The following is a 22,554-nucleotide window of genomic DNA, read 5'->3' on the forward strand; positions in this document are numbered from 1 at the left end:
AAAGCTCTACTTCTACTCGTGGTTGAGTAGCATTCTGGATCGCTTCTTGTATCATCATCATCATCATCATCATTTATTAAAATTTCATCGAATTTCTAGTGCCGCTGGTTGTCGCTATATGCTAACAATGATAACGAGAACTATTGTAGAAAGGAAAAAAATGTCTATTAGTCTTGTTAAAGCAGTTCGCTCAGGCGTATAACTGATACATTCTTTGAGATAGCATGCGAGAGAAGTGCTGTCGCGAAACAGAAGCTTCTTGTGTTGTATACTTACCAGATTTCAAATGAGCAATGGCACGCGGATTCGTGTCCGAATCCAAATACCAAAAGGGTAAAACCGATAAATCGTCGGTCAATGAAGATAGCGCAGATGAGAACAAGGATTGCGTGAACTCTGACAGGTTGGGGATGCTGCCGAATATTCATCTTGACACCGTAACATTTATCCCTTCGATACCTTTCAGAACGCACGGTTCGTTGTCTACTACGAAGCATGCTTTGGAATGGGCCCCACACTACGATACATCTCCGTGGCCGACTGCAGATGGAGAACCATGCATTTTATGTCCGTATAATCCAGCCTTAGTATCATTTCTCTGCTGCTGCAACAACGGACCAATTGTTTGCCTCGAGTGCGAAGCGGGATTGTTGAGATGCCCATTGTGCGGACGTGGCTTTACGCGGTTATAATGCTCGACCACTGACCTCATGATTTGATCGGATTTTGAATGGATTATCGCTAAATATGATGGATTTCGGTGGATATATGTCCCTGCAGTATGGTTTTGTAAGATTGGGAGCAACGTACACCTGCGCGGCGAGCCTGCGGGTATTGCAATCCGATGTGCCACTCTTAGGGGTTCAATCTTCATTCCACGAAGCCTCATGGTTATATCAAAATGTATTCGTTTTCGAAGACTCCTGACATGCTAGCGCTGCTGATTCAATCCAAAGACGTGAAACCTGACTTCATTTGGAACCGAGCCCATGTGAAAGCTTCGAGACATTTTAGAGTTACTGCCGAGTATGGCTGATCGTGATGCGGCCGCTCGCTGAGAAGTTAATCGGGCTCTGACTACCTTGAACCTACACAATCCCTGCGAGTAACGATTCTGGCTCATACATGATGAAGAGAGAGCTGAACTTCCTGTTGGGTATTTGCACGCGACTCAACGACGAACGCAAATTTCGTACTTCCCACGAGGGACCGACTCTGGCTGGATCAGAGGATGACGTATAGCCCGTCTCGCAAACAGCTCGTCTGTGTAATTTATTTGTAAAGACATTATTTATTTGTTTATACAAGCTTACGCTTTTGTGTTTGATTTACTCGTTTACATCGAAATAATTGATCGTGTTCTTTTTCGTTAATTTTGTCACGTTGGAGGTGAAACGCAATAGTGCTGCATTGCTTGTTTTGAATACATGATTTGTTTTGGAAATGTTCGTTCTTTCGCCTAGCAGGAGATTGCGACTAAATACTATTGTATGATTGAGAAAGCTAGTGTAGAGATGTGAGGAGAATATCTGCGTTTCAGGATCTCTAGGCCGTTTGGCTTTCTGTCTGGGACGTTTGCTATCCCTTACAATTGCACGTTACGAACCTGCAGGCAAAGGTCAAACGTATTGGTACACGGTGTTTCAGAGATATACCGTCCGCAATTGACACAAATCTATTTATCATTCCCTATTCTTAACCATAATAGGCCATGCTGCCTAGCATTTGTTTACCTGATAAGACAATGGATATAATGGTGTTCCGCGGCGGTTTTTTTTGATGTTCTCGAAACAAATATACGTTGCCATCCTAAGGTTAAAACTTACCTGAACTGCTAACTCAGTCGAACAGATCACTTTGTTCTGAGATTAGCGACTGTGAATTATATCGCATTGCAAAGCGGGTGCTGGGTGGAGAATATGTGAGGAGAATATCTGCGTTTCAGGATCTCTAGGTTTGTGTGTAATGTGTTTACGCCATGCGTACGGCGACGTGTCGGCTTTCTTTCCGGAAGTTTGATATCCTTTACAATTGCACGTTACGAACTTGCAAGAAAGGTCAAACATATTGGTATGCGATGTTATAGATATACCGTCCGCAATTGACACAAATCTATTTACCATTCCCGATTATTAATCATACATGGTCATTTGGTCAATCGGCCTTGCTGCCTAGTATTTGTTTGCGTGATATGACAATGATGTAATGGTGTTCCGCTGCGGCCTGCGGATATATTCTTGAAACAAGTTAAACAAATGTACGTTGCCATCCTAACGTTTAAACTTACCAGTAGAACGAAACACTTTGCTCTGAGATTAGCGACGGTGAGTTATGCCGCATTGCGAAGGGTGCTGCCACTCCCGCATTGAAACCACTGTAGATACCAAGTGCTTTGGCACGGATTTATCGTCGCGCAATACTTACAATTTACCCGATGAATTAATAGGACTCGTTAGCGATCATGGCGTTACATGCCGAGGCGAGACGAGAACATACTGACTTGATCCGGCCGTGCGCCAATATTAGTAAGCCAGCGGCGCGTAACCAGTGTTCCATGAAACTCCCCGAGCCAGATTCGGGGATCACTGGAGAGAGGTATGCTGCGACACGTCCAATCAAGGCTTCAAGGCTTCCTCAGTGGGAAATAGTATCAAAAGTATAATTCTTGTTAGATAATTAACTTTCAGTTGCGAGGAGCATACAACTTCAGTCCTCAAAAAAGCCGTCTTTTACTACTCGACTCAAATCATTAAAATTAGCTCGATTCATATTCGAGCACTCGAATCACTGTTCCCAGCCCTAGTCGAGACACACACTCAAGTCATATGATTTGTGATGACACAGGGCTGTGCGCTGTGGACGAGAGTCCCCGAGACATGCCGTCACGAACAACCCTCTTTTCGAGTACAGTACATTGCATACCACCCGACATTCAATAAATATTACGTAGGGTTACCATACGTCCTCTTTTAAGAGGATTTGTCCTCTTTTTTGGTTTTTATGAAAGTGTCCTGACTGTCCTCGGAGGACGCCCTTTTGTCCTCTTTTTTGAGATTTTGTCCTTTTTTTTTGTAAATTGAGGTCAGATTTAGAGCAAATTGCGAGTGATATGCCGTAAATTAGCACAAAAGTGACGCTACGCCGGGTATTTCGGAGTGAGAAACGGTGATTTCAGCTCTGAGCGAAAATATGACCTTTTTTTTAGTCATCCACCTAGCAATGTGGAGAGAAAAACGGTATTTTGAGGTCTGAGCGGAAAGTTAATTTTTTTTTTAGTCAACCACCTAGCAACGTGGACAGAAAAACGGTATTTTGAGCTCTGACTGGAAAGTTGACCTTTTTTTTTAGTCAACCGATCACAAAGTGGGAAAAATTCACCGATTTTTGAGAATTCTTATCCGGTTTTGCAAGTCTTAAATTTCTGAAAAAGTGTCCTCTTTTTAGATTTTCAAAATATGGTAAGCCTATATTACGTATTATACATTGTTTATATGTCGCAATATATCATCTAATAAAATATTTGTGTGGTTCGAGTACCACTCACTATGATGTCATATACAGTCATATGAGCTAATTGCAAAGCTCAAATATTTATCTTTCATAAGATCGCACGGAATATAATGCCAGTTGCACTTGTCAATATAAATGTTTCTGATTTTTAACTATAACTATGTGATAATGCTCTGGGCCGAGTACTACTCAAAAATCTTGGGCAGCCGCCAACATGTGTAGCCTCGCGTCATTAATGTTTTGCTATGATAAAGCTAGTCGAATTGGACTCGGAACAATCGAGTCTTAATACGACACCATGAGTGGTTCTTAACTGGTTTCCCGTGGAACAATAAGAGTTGATTGAGCCATTCACACGGGCTCCCACAAGGTTAAGACCCTTGTTCAAATCATGCATTTGATCTGCGGTGACACGGCAGTCTTGGCTATATTGGTTGCAGGCAAATATACCCGAGACTCTTGTTGTGGCCGCCGTGTGGAGTGGCGTAGGCAAGGGAGGTTGAGGTTCAAAATCGAAACCACGTCCTTCTGAACATCCATTTATATCTCCAATATTTATAAGCTCATTTGCAATAGGTATCACGCTTTTGAGTTTCGACCGAACAATACGATGACCCTTTCCAATGTCTCAAGCCTTGCATTTCTGAACCGGTATCAAAATGATTTGCAATGAATATCTATTATATTGTTTGCGTTTTGTGTGAAATTACATTTTAATGGTTCTGTTCTTTTAACACTCTGCTGGCGCACAGTTCATTTTATGGACCGGTAATCTATACATAGAAATGTGTTAGATGTGCAGTTAGACAATAGACAAATGTTGTGGAGACTGGTATTTTTGACTAAACAGAAATCTAGGGTTCCGCAAAGGCTTGCAGATTAGTGTAAGTGTTTCTCAGGTTACTACATGTTAAAAACCACGGTACCAAGCATTACTTCTTCTCCCTTATTGACCTATGAGACCGGTTCACGTTCATCACGCTTGGATTATCGTCTATACTTTACTCTTATACAAATACATCTTCACGTATATAATGTACATATTTATGCGTCCAAGCACGCTTTAGATATCGTTGTGTCAACGCTCGAGTAAGTAATACGTAACCGCGCAGCAACGTAAGGGCATCACGGAATGATCATTAATCAACAATACCCAGTAAATCGATTCCGAAATTGTTATATAAGTTACTCTTTGAATCGGCTATCTGTAGGGACAGTTTATACCAGTATTCTTCAGAAATTACAGCAAGATAAAGACATTTCAAAACATCATGCTCACAGTATACGCACCATTTTCAGGATCGCACATTTCAAGCTATAGTTAGGAGGTGATCAAAATTGTCAGCATTGCTATTCTAGTGGGCGTATAATGACCGTCGTCAACTCAAGTAAATAGTTTCAGAAAGTGGATTTAGTTTAGGGATCGCATACTTTTAGCAGTGAATCAGAGGTGGTTACTTTAGAGATCGCAAGATGCACCTTCCGGAATGACTAACGACAACACAGATAGGTGCAATATTCGAAAATATAATCAGTTACCGTGATACGGGGGGCTATTTTACGCGGTTCTTATGAGAATTTCACTCATAAAAGTACTGCATATTATTCACAAAAGTACTTTCTAGGTTTCAAAATCTGAGTTGTAATGAGTAAGTAATTTTTAAATGAAAAAACTGATAAAGTAGAAATGAAAGCAGTCTAAAACACCATGTGTAAGTGATGTAAGTGGACAAAACCTACTTGAGTACTCCGAATATGTGAAAGTATTTCATAACGGCTGGTGTGATCTCACGAGTCTGAGTTGAAACGTGCTGTTGATTTGGTCCCATGCATCCCTGTTTCGTAGCGATTAGAGTGTACCCGTGTCACCTATATAAATAATTCGCCGACCTGCAGAAATGTCGTTTGTACAAACGCAAGCCGACTAGTGCGATCTTTATTAGAAACGGTGGTAACACGATTTACTGGTTCTCAGAGACGGCAAACTAGCCGCATAATGCTCTACATATGCGTCGCTTCAAAGTACGATTCCCGAGATTCGATTGTCGGGCAGTTGAGATCGCGTGTTCGCTTTCTACACAGTGGTGATATTAGGCATGCCCGGACATGCCCGCTAGCAGTTTTGTCAACTGTAAACAATTGCGACAATTCTAACCATGGCCCCCTGCATTTCGGTCATACTCTTAGTCAGAGCTGCATGCGAAAGTAACTTTTAGTAGTATTAGACGTAATTCCACTACGGCAATGATAGGAAATTTACGCTCTTAGTACGAATCAGTCCTATACTAGACCCGATGTCGGGAAATCGAATTGTTTTCCCCAGGCCCATTCAAATACGCCTTTGAAATTGCACAAGTACACGGACAATAGTTACACTGGGAGACATGATCACCTATGATAAATAAAACGACATGCTTCGAAAGACTTATTTATTGGTACAACGTTGTTTCTGCGAAAGGGAGAGCATGAATGTGCAAGAAATTGTTATGATAAAAGTCCGGGTACACAATTTAAACTAACATAATCAGTTGGAGCAATAAGCAGAATCGCACTAAATATTCAATTCAACACTGTAGCGTTCCGTTCACGACAACTTGCTGCTAAATATAGTAAAACGTTTAGGTAAAATCATATTCTACCATGTTTCAAATAGGGTAGGTAATAGATATATAGGGATCACAGTTCTGTAAGATTAGGGTCAATCTGGATTCGGAAAATAAGCCCGTTTAAGTGTTAAGCATCACTTAACCTTGCCATCGGTATCTGCAAGGGTCCGTGGACATATGAGCATGCGACATTACAGCATGCGAGACTTCGGCATGCGACAATTTGGCATGCGACACCTGAGCATGTGGGTTAAGTTACGGGTTAGGGGTAGGTTAGGGTTGGATTTATGGTTGGGTTAGGGTTAGGATTTAGGTTAGGTTAGGCTAGGTTAGGTTAGGTTAGGCTATGTTTCGGGTTAGGGTAAGTTGATGTGTTCCATGCTGATGTGTTCCATGCTGATGTGTTCCATGCTGAACTGTCGTTTTCCAGTATGTCGCATGCTCATATGTCGGGCAACCATCTGCAAGATTAGGGATTAACCCTAGGTAATGTACTGTAAGTTGCTATCTCCGGTAATGTGTGGTGCATTCGAAAACACGATTGGGTCAAGCAAATTGTGAAGTTTCAAAGTAGACATTTCGAGCGTGACTTTTCCCATATTATAAATCCAGGATCTTGTTTGACTCGTCAGCGAAGAAAAATACTATTTGGGATTTGATACTGCTTCAGAAAAGCTTGCCGGTTTAATACCCGGACAGAATTAAAAATCCTGATTCTGTACAAATGCATTTCTATATGTATGAATTCTTTAGACACGGCACGGACATCGTCACGTAACAGTAGTGACACTTCTTACGCTGGTTTGATCATTGCGCTTTTTTCCACGTTTCAGTTGCAGCCACGGAAATAACCGCTCGGGGTAATTACTAAACGACCATATCACCGCCAATGTATCAATAATCAAGTTCACGTCGTACACGAAATGCGGCAGTATCGCCAGCCGTCGGCGCACAATCAGCCCTATCAACATACTCGTGGAATCCATGGCGATACAAATTACTGTGGTAATCACGGACCTGCCTATGAGGCTGTCTATAGATTCAGTTCTCGCTACCATCTCAGCGCGTTTCATCATAACCCTGTGACGATATAATGGGTAAATGAACAACGCCAATAGATTACATTGCATGAGAGCGAATGTCACACCTCGAAACGCCCAACCGAATATATTGATATCAAGTCTTTCTATGGCGCAGCCGTGGTCCGTAGCGTAATACCTTTCGGATAAGTTGACTATGATAATGGTTGCGACGCATCCAGGCCAGATGATGAACGGAGTTACTATACTGGCTATCCTTACGGGCTTCGTGCTCAGACCGCTCAAGGCAGGCGACCAATAGAAGGCCCTTTGCCTGATCCACAGGATCGTATACAACAAGGTAAATGCTAGTCCAAAAGATACGATCCTGCACTCCATAATGATTACACACTTGACATCTGTTAGCTCTCCCGTTATGCGTTCAAGAGGTATGCTGACACGTAGGAACGCCATGACTCCAGCAAATGCGCATAGGATATTCAGTGACCTGACATGGTCGTGGCCTCTAGATTTTTCTCCTCTTATTCCGTGAGCCAAGAAAAGATATCCAACTTGAGAAATTGCCAAATACAACGCCACTATACCCAATACTATCGTAGCATTCTCCAAATGTTCTACTTCTGAGAGAAAATATCCATTTTCCTGCGCGACAGTAGTGTTTCCCGATTCGCCAGAGATTTCAACTCTGTAGGTAGACATCACCAAGCTCCGCTGTGACTGATAATGCCGTGGCATCTGTAAGACAATACACAAATTGACACAGTTTCTATACTATCGTCATGTAGAATGATGACTCATGTCGATATCAATGTGATTCTTCCTGTCAATTTACTCATCCGGGATTATGAGCCTGCCCATTACTGATCAAAGTGTTATATCGGGCTATAGGCTTCTTACTTCATTTATAGCTGTGATAAGGACTCCATATTCTAATTCACAATGACTACCTACTAAATTAGGTTTTCCATTCCTGCACTTCGTACTCAAGTGATATGATTGTAGACTACTTCAACATCGACTTAACAATTTACAGTCTTTTATGATAACTACTCCAAAATACTTCATTGGAAACCGCAACATATACTTATAAATGACCAGCAATGGCTACATTGACCGCAACTCCGGTTAAGGCCTATCCGGGCCCAACGTTCGCAATCGACTACCAGTACCCTATTCATAAAGAATTTTTAGTTTCAGACATTCTTGCAATTGTGGTTCCCGCTCTCTGCTCACAATGGTGCCGATATCGCTGAAATAAAGGAAATTTATTCAGTAAAATTATCTTTTCGTAACGATACTCAATACATGGGCGAATGTCGCATTAAACGTATATATCAGCAACAAAACGAAAGGAGCATTGGAAGCCGGTGCACGTCGTATCAAGCCTGTGTCGTTTAAATCATGCTCACAACAAGCTCATTGCTCAGATTGCTCACACGATGATTAATGAAGTTTTCGTAGGATAGTATTGACTGCACCAATATACATCAGTAGCGATAACGTAACTTTGATACTGAGACTGCTTTGCTGCCGAAAGCGAATGAGTCTCATAAATCGTACATGTCATCTATCATGACAAGCACAAATGATTAAAATTTCACATCGATCGTTCATCCTATAATGTCTTGGTAACTGTCAAAAATTAGAATTCGCTAGACGATGAATGGAAAATATCGCAAATTGCAGAATTCAATGTCGTAATTTTCCAGTGACATTAAATAGGCCACTGAATTTACGGATATCTGAGGATAATTCATAGTTTTCCCTAGACTTTCGTTAAGTACACACGGGGCCTACGATGCTTAAGTATCGTAGGCCCCGGTACACATTATACTAATAGTAGGCTTACCATATTTTGGAAATCTAAAAAGAGGACACTTTTTCAGAAATTTGAGACTTGCAAAATCGGAGAAGAATTCTCAAAAATCGTGAAATTTTCCCCGCTTTGTGATCGGTAGACTAAAAAAAATGGTCAACTTTCCGCTCAGAGCTCAAAATACCGTTTTTCTCTCCACATTGCTAGGTGGTTGACTAAAGAAAAAAAGAAGAAAAAAAAGGTCAACTTTCGCTCGGAGCTCAAATCACCGTTTTTCACTCCGAAATACCTGCCGGAGCGTCACTTCTGTGCTAATTCACGGCATATCACTCGCATTTTGCTCTAAATGTGACCCAAATTTTCAAAAAAGAGGACAAAATCTCAAAAAAGAGGACAAATCCTCTTAAAAGAGGACGTATGATAACCCTAACTAAGAGGGATGCTTTACATCGATTAAGCGTTCATCAAATACATATTGCCCAGGATTCTCGTACACTTGCTGTCCGATGCCACATGTGTACGACTTTTCGTAAGTATATAAAGAACGGAAGTCCCCACGACATGCGATCGCGAACGATTCTCTTTTCGAGTACAATCATGGCCTACTAGTAGGCCATGGTACAATATATGACGTGCCTAAATTCCACGCACCTTGTATTCATTGGGTATTTTCTGTTATACATCATGTCATTAAATACCGAATGGGTCGCATCGAGTCACGGCATTGTCAATTTCAGATCTGAGTAGTGAGTAATGAGCAACGAACATCACCAAAGCAAGCTCACGGCTGGAATCATTCTGCTGACATAAGCAATTTTCAAATGCCACTGTCTGTCATGAGTGCTGAATTCTTACATTTGAGCAGGTGATTGTGATAAAATGGCTCTCTGATACTGGAGTCCAAACGGCAGTAGTACCGCAATCCGGTTCCATTCATAAGTCTCAGAATACGAATAACACAGACAAAACATTCCTGGTAAACGTAAACGGAGCGATAGTGACGCAAGTTGAACTAACTGCACTAAACAAGGACTGTAGGTTGAATATACGAACCTAACGCTGGGCGCTTGTACAAGACACACAATGCAGTGTGTCGACTGTCGATATATGTATGTTTTTCCACGGTGCAATGAAATCTGAAATCAAGTGACGGCGAAGGACCATATTATTCCTTTAACTAATTACGTACGTCAATGATAAGAAACAACATGACGAAATGACTGATACATTCAATTTGTTAGAGCTGGTTCGTGGTACAAAACTTGATAATAGCTTTCAACATCCAGCAAGACAGCTTACAGCATCCATTTCAATAAAACATTCAAGTCAGCCACCATTTAAGTAAAAACCTTTCATGCCCCCAAAATTATAACGATAAAATGTTCACTGTCATTGCGCGAGGCAGATCCTTGGTGATTTAAAAGTGCTAGAGTCAACAATTATTCAGTTGACCAAACCAATTTTATGTAAACAAAAGGAATTTTTGTATAACTTACAGATTCGCCATTGGATTGTTTTGTTTCGTGGTGTAGTCGTTTTATTTACATTATGTGTTGCTGCTGTGGTACCGTATATTTCCAAGTTTGTTGTTGTCATTGTTACAATGCAAATTTCATGGTGCGTGATATTGATTGCTACGTCATACTCTACCTTATTGGATTTGCTTTTGAGGTTTAAATCCCGTTCGAGTGTCGATAACTCTTGAAAAGAGGCACCCGAAAAGTCTTCGAGTGTTAATAAATGTTCTATTGCAATGGATGTTGTAGTGAAAGCTACATTAAATTTGTTCCGTTGCACCTGTGTGGAGCGTGTATCTTCAAAATGCGCGAAGCCCAGATGTGCGTGTGCGTGGCAGGTGAGCATTGAGCAAACGTATTGATATTAGCATACAGCATAACTTAGCATACAACACCGATGTCGTTACTACATGAAATTGTCTCGATTATACTCTCGAACAATAATATCGCATCTTCCGTTATTTGGCCACAGCGTGTGATTTACTGGAATGATACGTGTATTTTTCCATTCGGGGTCACTATCTGTCATAAATTAGTTCAGATCTTTACACATTCTTCTGCATACCTAAACGCCGCTATAGTAGTAAGGCCGGTGACGCTAAATGCGACATAATGACTCACGCAAGGTCATGTTATCGTTCGTCAACTCGAGAAAGCCGGCCTTCTCAAATTTGACACCGCTTATAGTGTCTGGTAAACACGATTACGTAATACGGTCTTTACTGGAGCGGGATTACTGTACTTACACGTTACATTCACACCAGGGTGGCCAACCTTTTCGGCCAAAGGGCAATATGAGATTTACGAACCGTTGCACGGGCCACTTGAATGCTGATGACCTTTTTTAATCTTCCGATGGGAGCAAACCGGATTGGGTAACGGAGAAAACAATATTTATAATAATACGCATCGAAATCAATAACAATTATGACATGAAGACTCGGCGTGTTAACTTTTCAAAGTTAATGAATGAATTCGGTCAATAATATTGTTACTTGCATATATTGCGGGTCGTCTCTGCATACCAGTGGGCTCATTTGGCAAGGACATGATTATTCGGCGCTTGGACTTATAAATATCAAAGTTTTAGGCTAATATGCGAAATATTGTACTTTATGGTCAATTGGTCATATACGACGATCTGCGAAAAATGTGGCTGGCTCCTGCCTACACCAATGCGTCGGAACTGATATTTTAGTCATCAAAATCCCAAATTTCGCGGCCACGCTAATCAAATTTTCTGATAATACTACAACTAATTTCGAGAATTAGCCCGCGGGCCGCCCTGATTTACACTAAACGGCATATTCCAAATTGAGGGTAGCAACTACCATGTTAACTGCAATATCAATTCGCACAACCCTGCCATCACGTATGGATTATGTCACCCGCGAAATCGTCACCTGGTGAACTAGCAACAAGTGAAATCGCAAGATGGCCAACAGTATTGATTGAATGTTCTATTCAACGTGGAACCGTGAATGATTCTATTTTTAGTTGTGATAAGCAGTAGCACCGGGCAACATCAAGTAGCCGAATCCTACTCCATTGGATTTTGTGACGATGCTGTAGCTACATCACGACTTCACAGAAATGTCATTTTCGCTGACGTTCGTGGTTTTGTGTTACATGTCTTGGAAGCAGCGATGCGACCAATTGAGATTTCAAGGCTTGTACGTTGGGAAAAGGCACCGAAACAATAATTCTCCTGGATGAACTATGGTGTGCGGAAAGTACCCGGAAAAGCCGTATATCGCTATTCGACTCGAATCATTACAAACAATACACAATTCGACCTCGAATCATTGTGCTAAGTCCTAATAGCAGTCAATTCGGAAATACTTTGAACACTACTTGAAAACTACTTGAAGTCGAAGTAGAATTGACTGACTTTAAATCTACTCAAGTAAGTAAGTAGTTGTGAAAACGATCGTAATTCGAAAGGTGAAGAGAGTTTGAATCATATTGATGCTTACCAGGATGTATAAATTTTCGACAGCATGAGGATTCGTCGACATCATGGGATGGATGAAAACGACAGCATTGATGTGGGAATGCGATAAAAATCCATTGTTTACTTGAACACCCGATTTAGAAAATATTGTATGGTATCCTCCCCCATATTACAAGGCCCGTAGTTTGGTCGAAGAGCAATACGGTAATACGCCGTTTCTGATAAGACATTTTGTATACTTGGTAATGCGATCATCGTAAAAGCACCGCAAGCTTTACAAAACCTGTCTTAAAACCGCTGAGGTTTCAATATTTTCGGGCTCGAGCGAGTGGTCCTTTTTGGCAATTTGTCCTCCTTTACTGCTTTTAGAGATGAATAGATTCGAGTTAGAATGGGCAAAAATGACTTAGAAAATTTGTGGTTCGAACGTAAGCGAAGACCTTGTACTACCTTGTACTACCTGCCTAACTTGTACCCATAAAGATGTTACAAGTGAATGTTCAAAACGTCTTCTACGAAATGTCTGCCACTCTTCAGATGTCGTTTGTCAATCTACGAATTACAAAAGCCCTAATATGTAGGTTCCTCACTCAAGATCCAATACCGATCTAAAATTGGTCACTCAGAGTACAAAGAAATAACTCGGCTTCATGTATTTTATTATATATGCATCTTACTCTGCACCACATCCGTAATAAATATTCCAACGATTGGATTACGAGAGCAGACCGCATCACCGAAATACCGCCGAAAAGCAACGAAATACATCATCTAAACCAGGGGTGGCCAACAAGTATTCGATTGCGGTCGACTGGACTTTATTTTGATGCACTCGCGATCGACCAGTTTGTTGCAAGTAGAGTAGTCGTACACAGTTACACACTTCTGGCAATGGAACTGCCAGAAGCGAGCTACGAGTGGCTATTTGGATTAGCAGTCCGACACATGGCTGTTAGAATGTCACGTTATTTTGATTGCAGTCAGAAAAGACACAGATCCACACAAATATGTTGTATCGGGGCCTACGATAACTGTATAATAAACTGCGCAAAATTCCTACGCGGAAGTATTTTAGATAATGACCGTGACGGTTGTGGCCTAGGTAATGGGTTCACTAAAGAATCAGACAATCAACCAATAATATATACGCACCATTACAGAGCGATATAGCTATCAATATTCTTTATTCCGTTATATTCTGTTACCAGCAGCTTGCCGTTTCATTATAGATAACTAACCTACGGTTAGTTATAGTTTCATTCAACAACCTGACAATTGACAGCCAATAACGCGTTTTCGGATTACGATGCAACAGATATCGCAACACCGCTTGATAACAGTACCACGTCAGGAAAATCATCGCGCGTAACCTTATCCAACTTTAGATTAGCTGGTTTTAATCAGACGATTAGCATTCTTCCTGATCAGGTAGGTTTATGATATCCACCTAAAATGCGCCACGATTAGCATTTTCTCGGATCAACTAACTTTACATTCTCTGCCCAAAGTGAGCTACATTATAGAGTGGCAGGGTTAAAACCCGACAGATGTGGAGCACTCCAGAGCCCCTGTTCAAAAGCCACTTTTTAATTTCCTGCCTCGTGCCCAACTAAAAAAGCACGACAAATGCTATTATCTTGGTTTCCAAGTTGGCCATGGCCACGAAGTTCAATCTAAACTGCCATGGCATCCCTCCCTAACCACGACGTCATATGTAGGCATTTCCTTTAATATGACATAGAAGTATTGTCCAAATGCTGGATCCTGGCATTGTCCGGCTGGATCATATTTAGAAAGCATATTGATCCAGCGTACTATAGCCTGCACTTTGAGTTCGTGGTGACCTGATTCATTTCATTTTTATCGCGGCCTCAATCTTTTTAAATCGAATACACCGAACTGATGTCCTATTGTAGGACCGCTATGAATGTCTCATATATATTGATCATCAAATGTAGGAGTGACCAATCGCAACAATAGGGGCGATACGGAAGACAAATAGAGCCGGCAGGATCAAAATTCAACAAGTATAATGTATATTGTATATTCCTTCTCTTTGCCCGTGACGATCATAGTCAAAGCCGCGATACTACTGCATAGCAAACAAAGACTTCGCCACCATGATTTTCGGCACTGTGGGAAAGCAGAACCAACCATTGCACCAGTGAGTTTCCGCACTGTCATTCACGGGATACGCAGAATATTTGAACCGGTGGAATGATGAGTTTATACGACAGTCGGCATTACATCATCCCTGGCAAACACGCTAGTGACGCTTGAATGTATCCATCCGCCAAGTGATAGCGTGTGTCCATTATATACTATACGCGTTACTTCCGCAGTAAGTAGCACGTCTACGTTCACGTGATTTACGCCGGTGTCGGAAAGGGCGAGGTATACCGAATCTTACACAGCTGTGGCCAAAGTGTACACAACTCGAGTATGAGTTTACGACGGGAGTTGCCTATTGAACACTCACAACAGGCTGCCCTTCTCAGCCTAGGCGCAAGTCAGTTATATGGCAACAAATCCTAGTGCAATACTACAATTGCTACGGCTACCGCAGCGAGGGCAGTACTCTGGAAAACGTTTCACAACCCTAGCCTCGCGAGATACGACGGTTCGTTGCTCTGTCCTGACAGAATGGGCATTCAAGTAATTCAGCGATGCACGCCGAGCAGTATGCCGGCAAATGGTCGGACGTAGTGATCGCCTCGTTGGCCATCCTAGAGCGGCATTTGAGCATACGTAGCTCTTGACATCAGTCTGTTAGGAAGATGCATCTTTTGTCCTGTGGAAAGATATGTCGACAATAACACACGGCACAGTACATCAATGGTTGCCATGCATGGACATTGGACACGCACTCTGGATATTTCGCGATTGGTGCGTTGAGAGAAAAGGAGGGCATATTTATGCATATATAGAGACAGGGATATCCCTGATAAATATATGTCTGAAATCATACAAGCACATTCGGACAGATGTCGTCATCAACGCTTTCCGGATATATTTATTGTCATGAAGCAATCAGATTTATAACAAACCAATCATTCAATCAATCAATAAAGAACATAATTATTAGCCAGCGAGCTTTATTGAGCGCAGTTCCTCTTCGCCTGTACTCATGGTACGACCTTTCAACTGCTCAATGCATCTCGGCGAAGTATACAAGAAACATACTATCAAGGCACGAGGACCTGGTTGAGGAGAAATAGCGAACGTGTTATCGACCTCAAGTTGGTGTAAAGCCAAACGATATCGTACATTATGCTATCTTGTTAGCCAGGAGAATACTCATCTATTCGGGCCCACCAAAGAATTTGGATAAAGTTTGCTATAGTGCATCGCTGGTTGTCATAACATACGCGCATAGTAGTTTCAGCGCTATAGCTTAGCTATATAGCGGACACGACATCCTCAGGCCCGCTGTCGAAATACGACCCTATACCCGATTATGAACAGTATTTTATAAATTACAAGAGATAAACTACCTAGCGGAAATACGTTTAATTTGATATCTGTTATTCATCTACATTCTATTCCCGCAAAGTTTGGCAGTTTGACAATCACAATGCTAGGTATCTTAGGAACCAAAGACATAGAAAAGGTGCTTGGGAATTAATGTCATTATATCAGAATTAAAATGTTTCATGTTTACCATTGTTTTGAATGACGATATTGATTAATTCTTTTTTTTAAATAAACACTTTATTTCTCATTATCTAATATTAACACTATTACACATGCGCTTTGCTGCTAGTAGAAATAATATCATTCAACGGTTTCAATTTAGCCAAAAATAGTGGGATGAATTAGTTGAAACTTTAAGCTAGGCCCGCCTCAATATTTTCTAGACACTATTGAATTAGAACAGTGGTTCCCAACCGGGGGAGAATTCCCCCCTTGGGGGTAATTTTGAAATTTTTAGGGGGGAATCTGGCTTTGGCGTTGTATCGGAAGATACACTGGGTTCACAATGCGTGGTGAGATAGCGCAGTGGTAAACTACACTGCTGCAACACCAATGGGTTCTGGGTTCGAGTCCGGCCGAGATCGACTCCAGAATTCCAATCTAAGTGCCGGGTATTTATCCAGGCTCCTCCTTGCCATCCCATCCGTCTTAGCGGTGTCTTATAAAAGCCTAGCAGTGGTCCGTGCTGTAAGGCGACCGCTACGGTATAAAAAATGGAGGAAATTGGCCTGGTGTAAATGACCACAGTATTCAACACATACCATGAACAGTTGAACACCTCAAAACAAACAAACTAGGTTCACAAGGTTTTTAGATTTTTATGGTAGAGCTGTTATGTAGACACTAATTATTTACAATTGTATGTTTCTTTGGTTGATTTTCAGCTGGATGTTTGTTTAAATGCCTTCCTTAGATATTACACCGCCTGATAACGTGAGGCTCGCGAGACAATATCGTTGGGCCTGCGACAGCCTCCCGACCAAATCGCTACTAAGCAGGAGAAAGTCAAGCCGAATTCAGCACAAGGACACTGGGGAAATTGTTTACCTTTTTAAGTCAACATATGAGCTAATATGAAAACATATCAAATTCATCGATTCGACTCAAGGCCATAGCAAGCGGACTTAGTGATTTATTTTTCGTCAGCGGCTACCTGACCGGTAAAAAACAGGTCAAATTTAGACGTACTTAACCACAGTGTAAAGCAGTCCGCATTCGACAGTTCGGACATATCTGAATATGATTGTCCAGTAATTGCTCATTCAGCAAATGGTTGTGCGTTAAAAACACCTTTTTTAGTCACAGGCAAACTTTTCGTAGCGGGGATTTCAGCTCAAATATCGGCCAAGGGGGCCACGAGACGAAAAAGGTTGGGAACCACTGAATTAGAAGATCATATTGGCTCCTTGGGTAAATAAATTGGCCACACCTGCTACATATTATACGATCTAAACTTGAACTCAACAATATCATTTGCGTAGAATCCTAATCACGAGCGTACCAATGCCGGCAATTCATGGCAATCCTAATAATCAAATGATCGTGATCATATAGATATCGATGCCATCGCTTACACAAGTCGAACGCACACCATATGCCATCGGAATAGCGGTATGAAGCGTACCCGTACTGGTACAATGTTTTAATACAGAGCGATACTACAGAGAAACATTAATCTACTCGAAGATCCATGAATCATACATTCATACATTGTCAATACCGGTGCCGGTTTTTGCAGAAAAGCATTCCTCTGCCTGAAAACCATGAATCATACATTGACTATATCGTTGTCGAGGCGGGTGCAAATGATAAGTTACGCCGGAATTTAAATACTATAGGCGTGGCGTAGGCGGTACTACGAGGCAACGACGTCGGTGTATTATTATAATTATTCAATGTGGTCTATTAATTGTAAAGCTTGGATAACATCAGAGATATCTTGCCTTTCTGACGTAACGCTGCAGCTTAGGCGAAATCGGGGCTTGTATTCCCTTGGTCCATCGCGACTCTGCCCCTGGCTAAGGTTTAGAGAAACGGTTCGTCGTCATCGTAACGTGATGTAACATTCAACCAACATGGTTAGCTGATTAATGTCGTACGCGGTGGTGGTAGACTCCGAAGTCCATGTGCTAAGAAAATAAATTCAGTGTATTCATAAACTGGTAACTCGCTGCTTTTCAGCCGATGATTATGCCTTGATATTTGCCAGTCGCTGCCAGCAGCACCCGGCAATATCCAAATGATTGTAATTTAATCGATTGCTACGTAGGTAGATAAATACGTAACCTGAAACAGACATATTAAATTTGCAACTTTTCGGCTGCACTATTTACTATCTCGATTATTCTCAATTTTCTACCAAACTCCAAAACTACACGGTCTGAATCGTGCACGACGCGGCACACACGACCTGATGCTCATGGAGAATATGAAAAAGCAAGTATCGACCTCTTTTACGAAGACGAAATGGATATTAAGGGCGTATACGCGTGCGCGTACACGCCCACACCGCCGATCAACAGGTAATTACTTACAGACCGATCATACTACTCATCATCTTGGAGACACAGAACTCAATATGCAAATGAAAATTATATTCATATTGAATCTAATCCGAATATTTTCGTCTGACTTCCTTCAGGGTAAATCATCAGCAACTAGTAGAAAATTGGAAAGAGCATTGTGTATTAACAATCGTATCACAGGCATGACATTTCGAATAATCGAGGTCGGCCTCAAGATATCCCTTCACCGGACGTACAGTGGTGCATTCGTGTGTCACAAACAACGCGAGTTTTCCGGTGGTGATGGTATAGTAATGCAGATAGGGCTAATAGCGACAACTTTTCGCACTGACAAAATTCAATCCGGCCCCTCCATATCGTGCTTGTATGTAGCAGATTACTTGTCCAAGTTTTACTCACGGAGAAAGCCCTTGTGCATTCTGCGATATTTAATCTGGCGTGCTGGTGAAAAAGGTTACAGTATGCACAGTGCACACTCCTGGATTAAATTAACCATTTCAAACCATTTATGCAAGTCATGGCTGCTAGGAAACAGCCTGTTTGCTATATAGCCATCGCACAGTTCTTGGAATATGAGAGAGAGAGAACGCGGATATTCAAACTACGCAAAACCCCGCATTCACGTAACCGGCAATAAGCGAGTTATCTCATATCCGAACGGTGAAGAACAAAGTTGCAGTCCGAAACAGTAACATCGGCTGCCGTCCATTATTTCACCAATATTTAGCGACAGCGCTTGATTTACTGGAACGATACGTGTACTTTTCCATTCAGGGTGACGTGTCATGAATTAACACGTATATTCTCGCATTCTCCTGCATACCTGAACCCGGCTTAGGAAGTACGAACGCCGGCGATGATATTGCGATATGCCGGGAAATGTTTGCGCGAAAGCCGGTCTTCTCAAATTCAACACCGCTTGGTTACTAGCTAACGCAAAGTACGGACGGCATACGTCGGGGATTATCTTATTTACACTTCAGTAACTCCAGAATGCCACAAATAGTGTGGCTGCGGAAGAGATTGAATGTCACAATCCTATGACAACCCATACACGGATTATAACTAGGGGTGGGCAGAATCGAGTACCAGTGTGATTCCATTCCTAATCGACTATTGGGGTTCGAGACGAGTACTCCCTATGAATTCATAACAGCATGGATGATTCGGAAAGCTCGAATCTGTAACTTTTAAGCGACCACAAATATCAAAAGTCAGTTACACTGCATCGCAGATAATCTTGTATTTGTCGACATTATCTAATCCAATTCATAACGCTTTCGTGACAATGGTGATGCCACCTATACTCCGACGGGCGTAGCCTAGTATTATAGGTTTGGGATGGTTTCAAGGTTACCACAGGGAGAAGAAATATCGAAACTGTTGACAAAATAGCTCGCAGTTGCAACGGGATTTTGGGATTCTGGCCTCGGATTCGAAATTACAATATTCCGCGCCTATTAATAACTGTTTCCCCCCTCAAGTAAACAGATGTCGAGTAGCTTGATTGTCTTGTATTTGAACTGTAAAATGCAACTATTGTGATATGTATTGTACACCTGTCATGGTATCCAAATCAGAACAAGGCAAATTTGAGTAACCGATCGAGTGATTCGAGTATTTTGACTTCGTATTTCAAATATGTACCTTACTGCCACCGCACAAGGAAAAGATTGTCAGTCACACCTCATCCAAAATGATTTTCCATTTCTTGACAGTAACCATGTCAGTGCGCTTTGATGTGACAATGCTGGTTCACAGAAATGTCGGTTTCGTGGTTGTTTGAAGGCTTACGCAACATTTTTCGGATAATAAGTTTCCATTCCAGGGTCTCACGGCGGGGAGGAAGCGCGAAACTATATTTCTCGTTGATGAAATCCAAGCATTTCGAAAGCCAGTTCCGTACTACTATTTACCGGCGACGATGAATCATCACACCGGATAGTAATACGGAACCGTTGGCATTGCCTCATCTGCCGCTCGTGACGCTCGAATCTGCAATTGATTGCGACACTGCGTTTGTCAAGAAGATCCGCGGAAATTACCAAAGATGCTATCAAAATGTATTGTATTTTGATTTCAATTATTGCTGAATAAAACTGTATCTCTGTTTGCCACACTCGTTCAACCGGGATGTTTACCACTTGTCTTAAGATCGGGACATTTGAAGACATGCGCTTCCATTTTGACCCAAAACGCAGCAGGAAATTAAGTTAATATACCAGTACTAACATTATCAATACAACCGGATGAAATTCACTACGAAAATACGGATATTCTCAAACTTTAATTCCATTTGCTGACAACAGTACACGTTGGGTACGATAAACGTTCATGGGTATCGCTAAGGTCACTTCGCGGTGTAAAACCATCGTCTATTATAAGACCGGAGAATTTCGATTTACTGGAGATGGTCAAAGAACTTCGATGGCGTTTTCTTTCCTGTCGGTGATTGTCATACGATGCAAATATAGGTGATCGAATCGATATGACGCGAGCATCGTAGTCGAAGCGCTAGTATTCAAAAATGTCGGCTGCTCAGGAGTACGAGTTCTTCATAGCAATTCTGTGGTTTCACCAAGCCAAAAAAGGTTGAAGAGTAATGGCACATAGACTCAAGTTGATTCCAAGTTGGTAACGAAATTCAATAGAACATTTCATGTGCAGGTAACGCAGTAAATAATAGTCATTTCATTTAGTGTGACATCACAGTATTATCACACTCTGAAATCCTGCAGGATCAACCTCTATTCCTTGCACACGACTTATTTATTATTATTATAGTCAAGGCGATATTGCGTAACAAACAAAGCCTTCGTCGCAATGGTTTTCGGCACTTTAAAAAAGCAGAACCCTAACCAGCCCTTGCGACAGCGACTTTAGGTACTAGCGTTTAACCGTGTGGGTGATCGGTTTATTATACTACATTGGTTTTTGAACGTTAAACTCACGGTCCCATACAAAATCAACACAAAACAACACGTTTGTTTTTATAGTGTCCATGTGGCAGGCCTAGTCGATATTTTGCGAGCCGCTCCGCTATGTTTGGTTGCGTTTCTGAGAACGTAACTTCAATATCGTGAATCACATTCGACCGGTTCAAATTCGCATTGAACCCACTAATCAATAAACAGAATTATTAGTCTGCGAGGTCCATTGAGAGCGGGTCACCAACGTCAGTTTCAAGTGCTAAATGCACCACAACAAGCTACGATGGCTTTGTAAGGAAATATATTTTCAATTTGTTTTATCCCTTGATCGAGTCGCTTTTGAAATTGATGCAGTTCTTGGAATATGAGAAAAAAGTGTATATTCAATCTGCACGAAGCCCGCGTACGCACGCATCAGACAATAACCGAGTTATCTCATCCGCACGGTGGAGAACAAAGTTGCAGTGCGAAACAATAACATCGGCTATCGTTGATTATCCCACTATTTAGCGACAGCCCGTGAGTTACTGGAATGATACGTGTACTTTTCCATTGGGGGTGACGTGTTGGATATAACATGTGTATTCGCATTTTCCTAGGAATATAGGAAGGCCAGTGATGCGACAGCGAAGTGCCGGGCAATGCTTGCGCGAAAGCCGGTACACTCAAATTTAATACCGATTGGTTTCTGTTTTGAGCGATCACGAATTACGATACAGATCGACACAGGCGGGATTATCGTATTTACGATCTTAAATAACGCCAGAATGCTACAAATACTGTGACGACGGCATTGATCGAATATGACAATCATGCACGGATTGGATTATCACTAAGGCTGGGTAAAAGCATACCCCATAGAGTGAATCCATTTTTAATCGGTTTCGAGTCGAGTAGTCCTTATGAAGTCATAACAGCATGTATGACTCGGAAAGCTCAAATATGTCACTGATATGCGAACACGAATATAAAAAGCCAGTCACACTACATTTAAGATAATTTGGTATTTTTCGATCATATCTCGTTCATGATTCTTTTAATACAGTTCTACGGGTCACTCACATTATTTCACAGAAATGTTTCCCCCGCCAATGCGCAATATGCATAGCCTTGTGCTGCGGGTTTGGGATGTTCAGATGGTTTCAAGGTTTCTATAGTGAGAAGAAAGCATAAAAACTTTAA

General features: G+C 41.6%; 2 protein-coding genes across 2 annotated transcripts; one reads left to right on the plus strand and one right to left on the minus strand.

The window, feature by feature from the left end:
* The first annotated feature begins 216 nt into the window (after positions 1 to 216).
* Positions 217 to 1,444, plus strand: LOC145443185 (uncharacterized). The gene is made up of 2 exons (XM_080321175.1): positions 217 to 403; positions 467 to 1,444. Exons 1-2 carry the CDS (start codon positions 294 to 296, stop codon positions 690 to 692), a joined length of 336 nt encoding a protein of 111 aa, XP_080177301.1. The 5' UTR covers positions 217 to 293; the 3' UTR covers positions 693 to 1,444.
* A 4,260-nt stretch (positions 1,445 to 5,704) lies between these two features.
* LOC145443687 (uncharacterized) lies at positions 5,705 to 8,892 on the minus strand. The gene has a single exon (XM_080321625.1). The coding sequence runs from the start codon at positions 7,889 to 7,891 to the stop codon at positions 6,887 to 6,889; it is 1,005 nt and encodes a 334-aa protein (XP_080177751.1). The 5' UTR covers positions 7,892 to 8,892; the 3' UTR covers positions 5,705 to 6,886.
* Between the last annotated feature and the right edge of the window lie 13,662 nt (positions 8,893 to 22,554).

This window comes from Botryllus schlosseri, chromosome 7, assembly GCF_051294905.1.
Source record: "Botryllus schlosseri isolate E-star chromosome 7, Bs_hap1, whole genome shotgun sequence".
NCBI lineage: Eukaryota > Metazoa > Chordata > Ascidiacea > Stolidobranchia > Styelidae > Botryllus > Botryllus schlosseri.

Coding starts and splice junctions, on each gene's coding strand:
- LOC145443185 (XM_080321175.1), top strand. CDS start 294: ATGGCACGCGGATTCGTGTCCGAATCCAAATACCAAAAGGGTAAAACC. Junction 404..466: donor GATTGCGTGAACTCTGACAG/GTTGGGGATGCT, acceptor GATACCTTTCAG/AACGCACGGTTCGTTGTCTA.
- LOC145443687 (XM_080321625.1), bottom strand. CDS start 7,891: ATGCCACGGCATTATCAGTCACAGCGGAGCTTGGTGATGTCTACCTAC.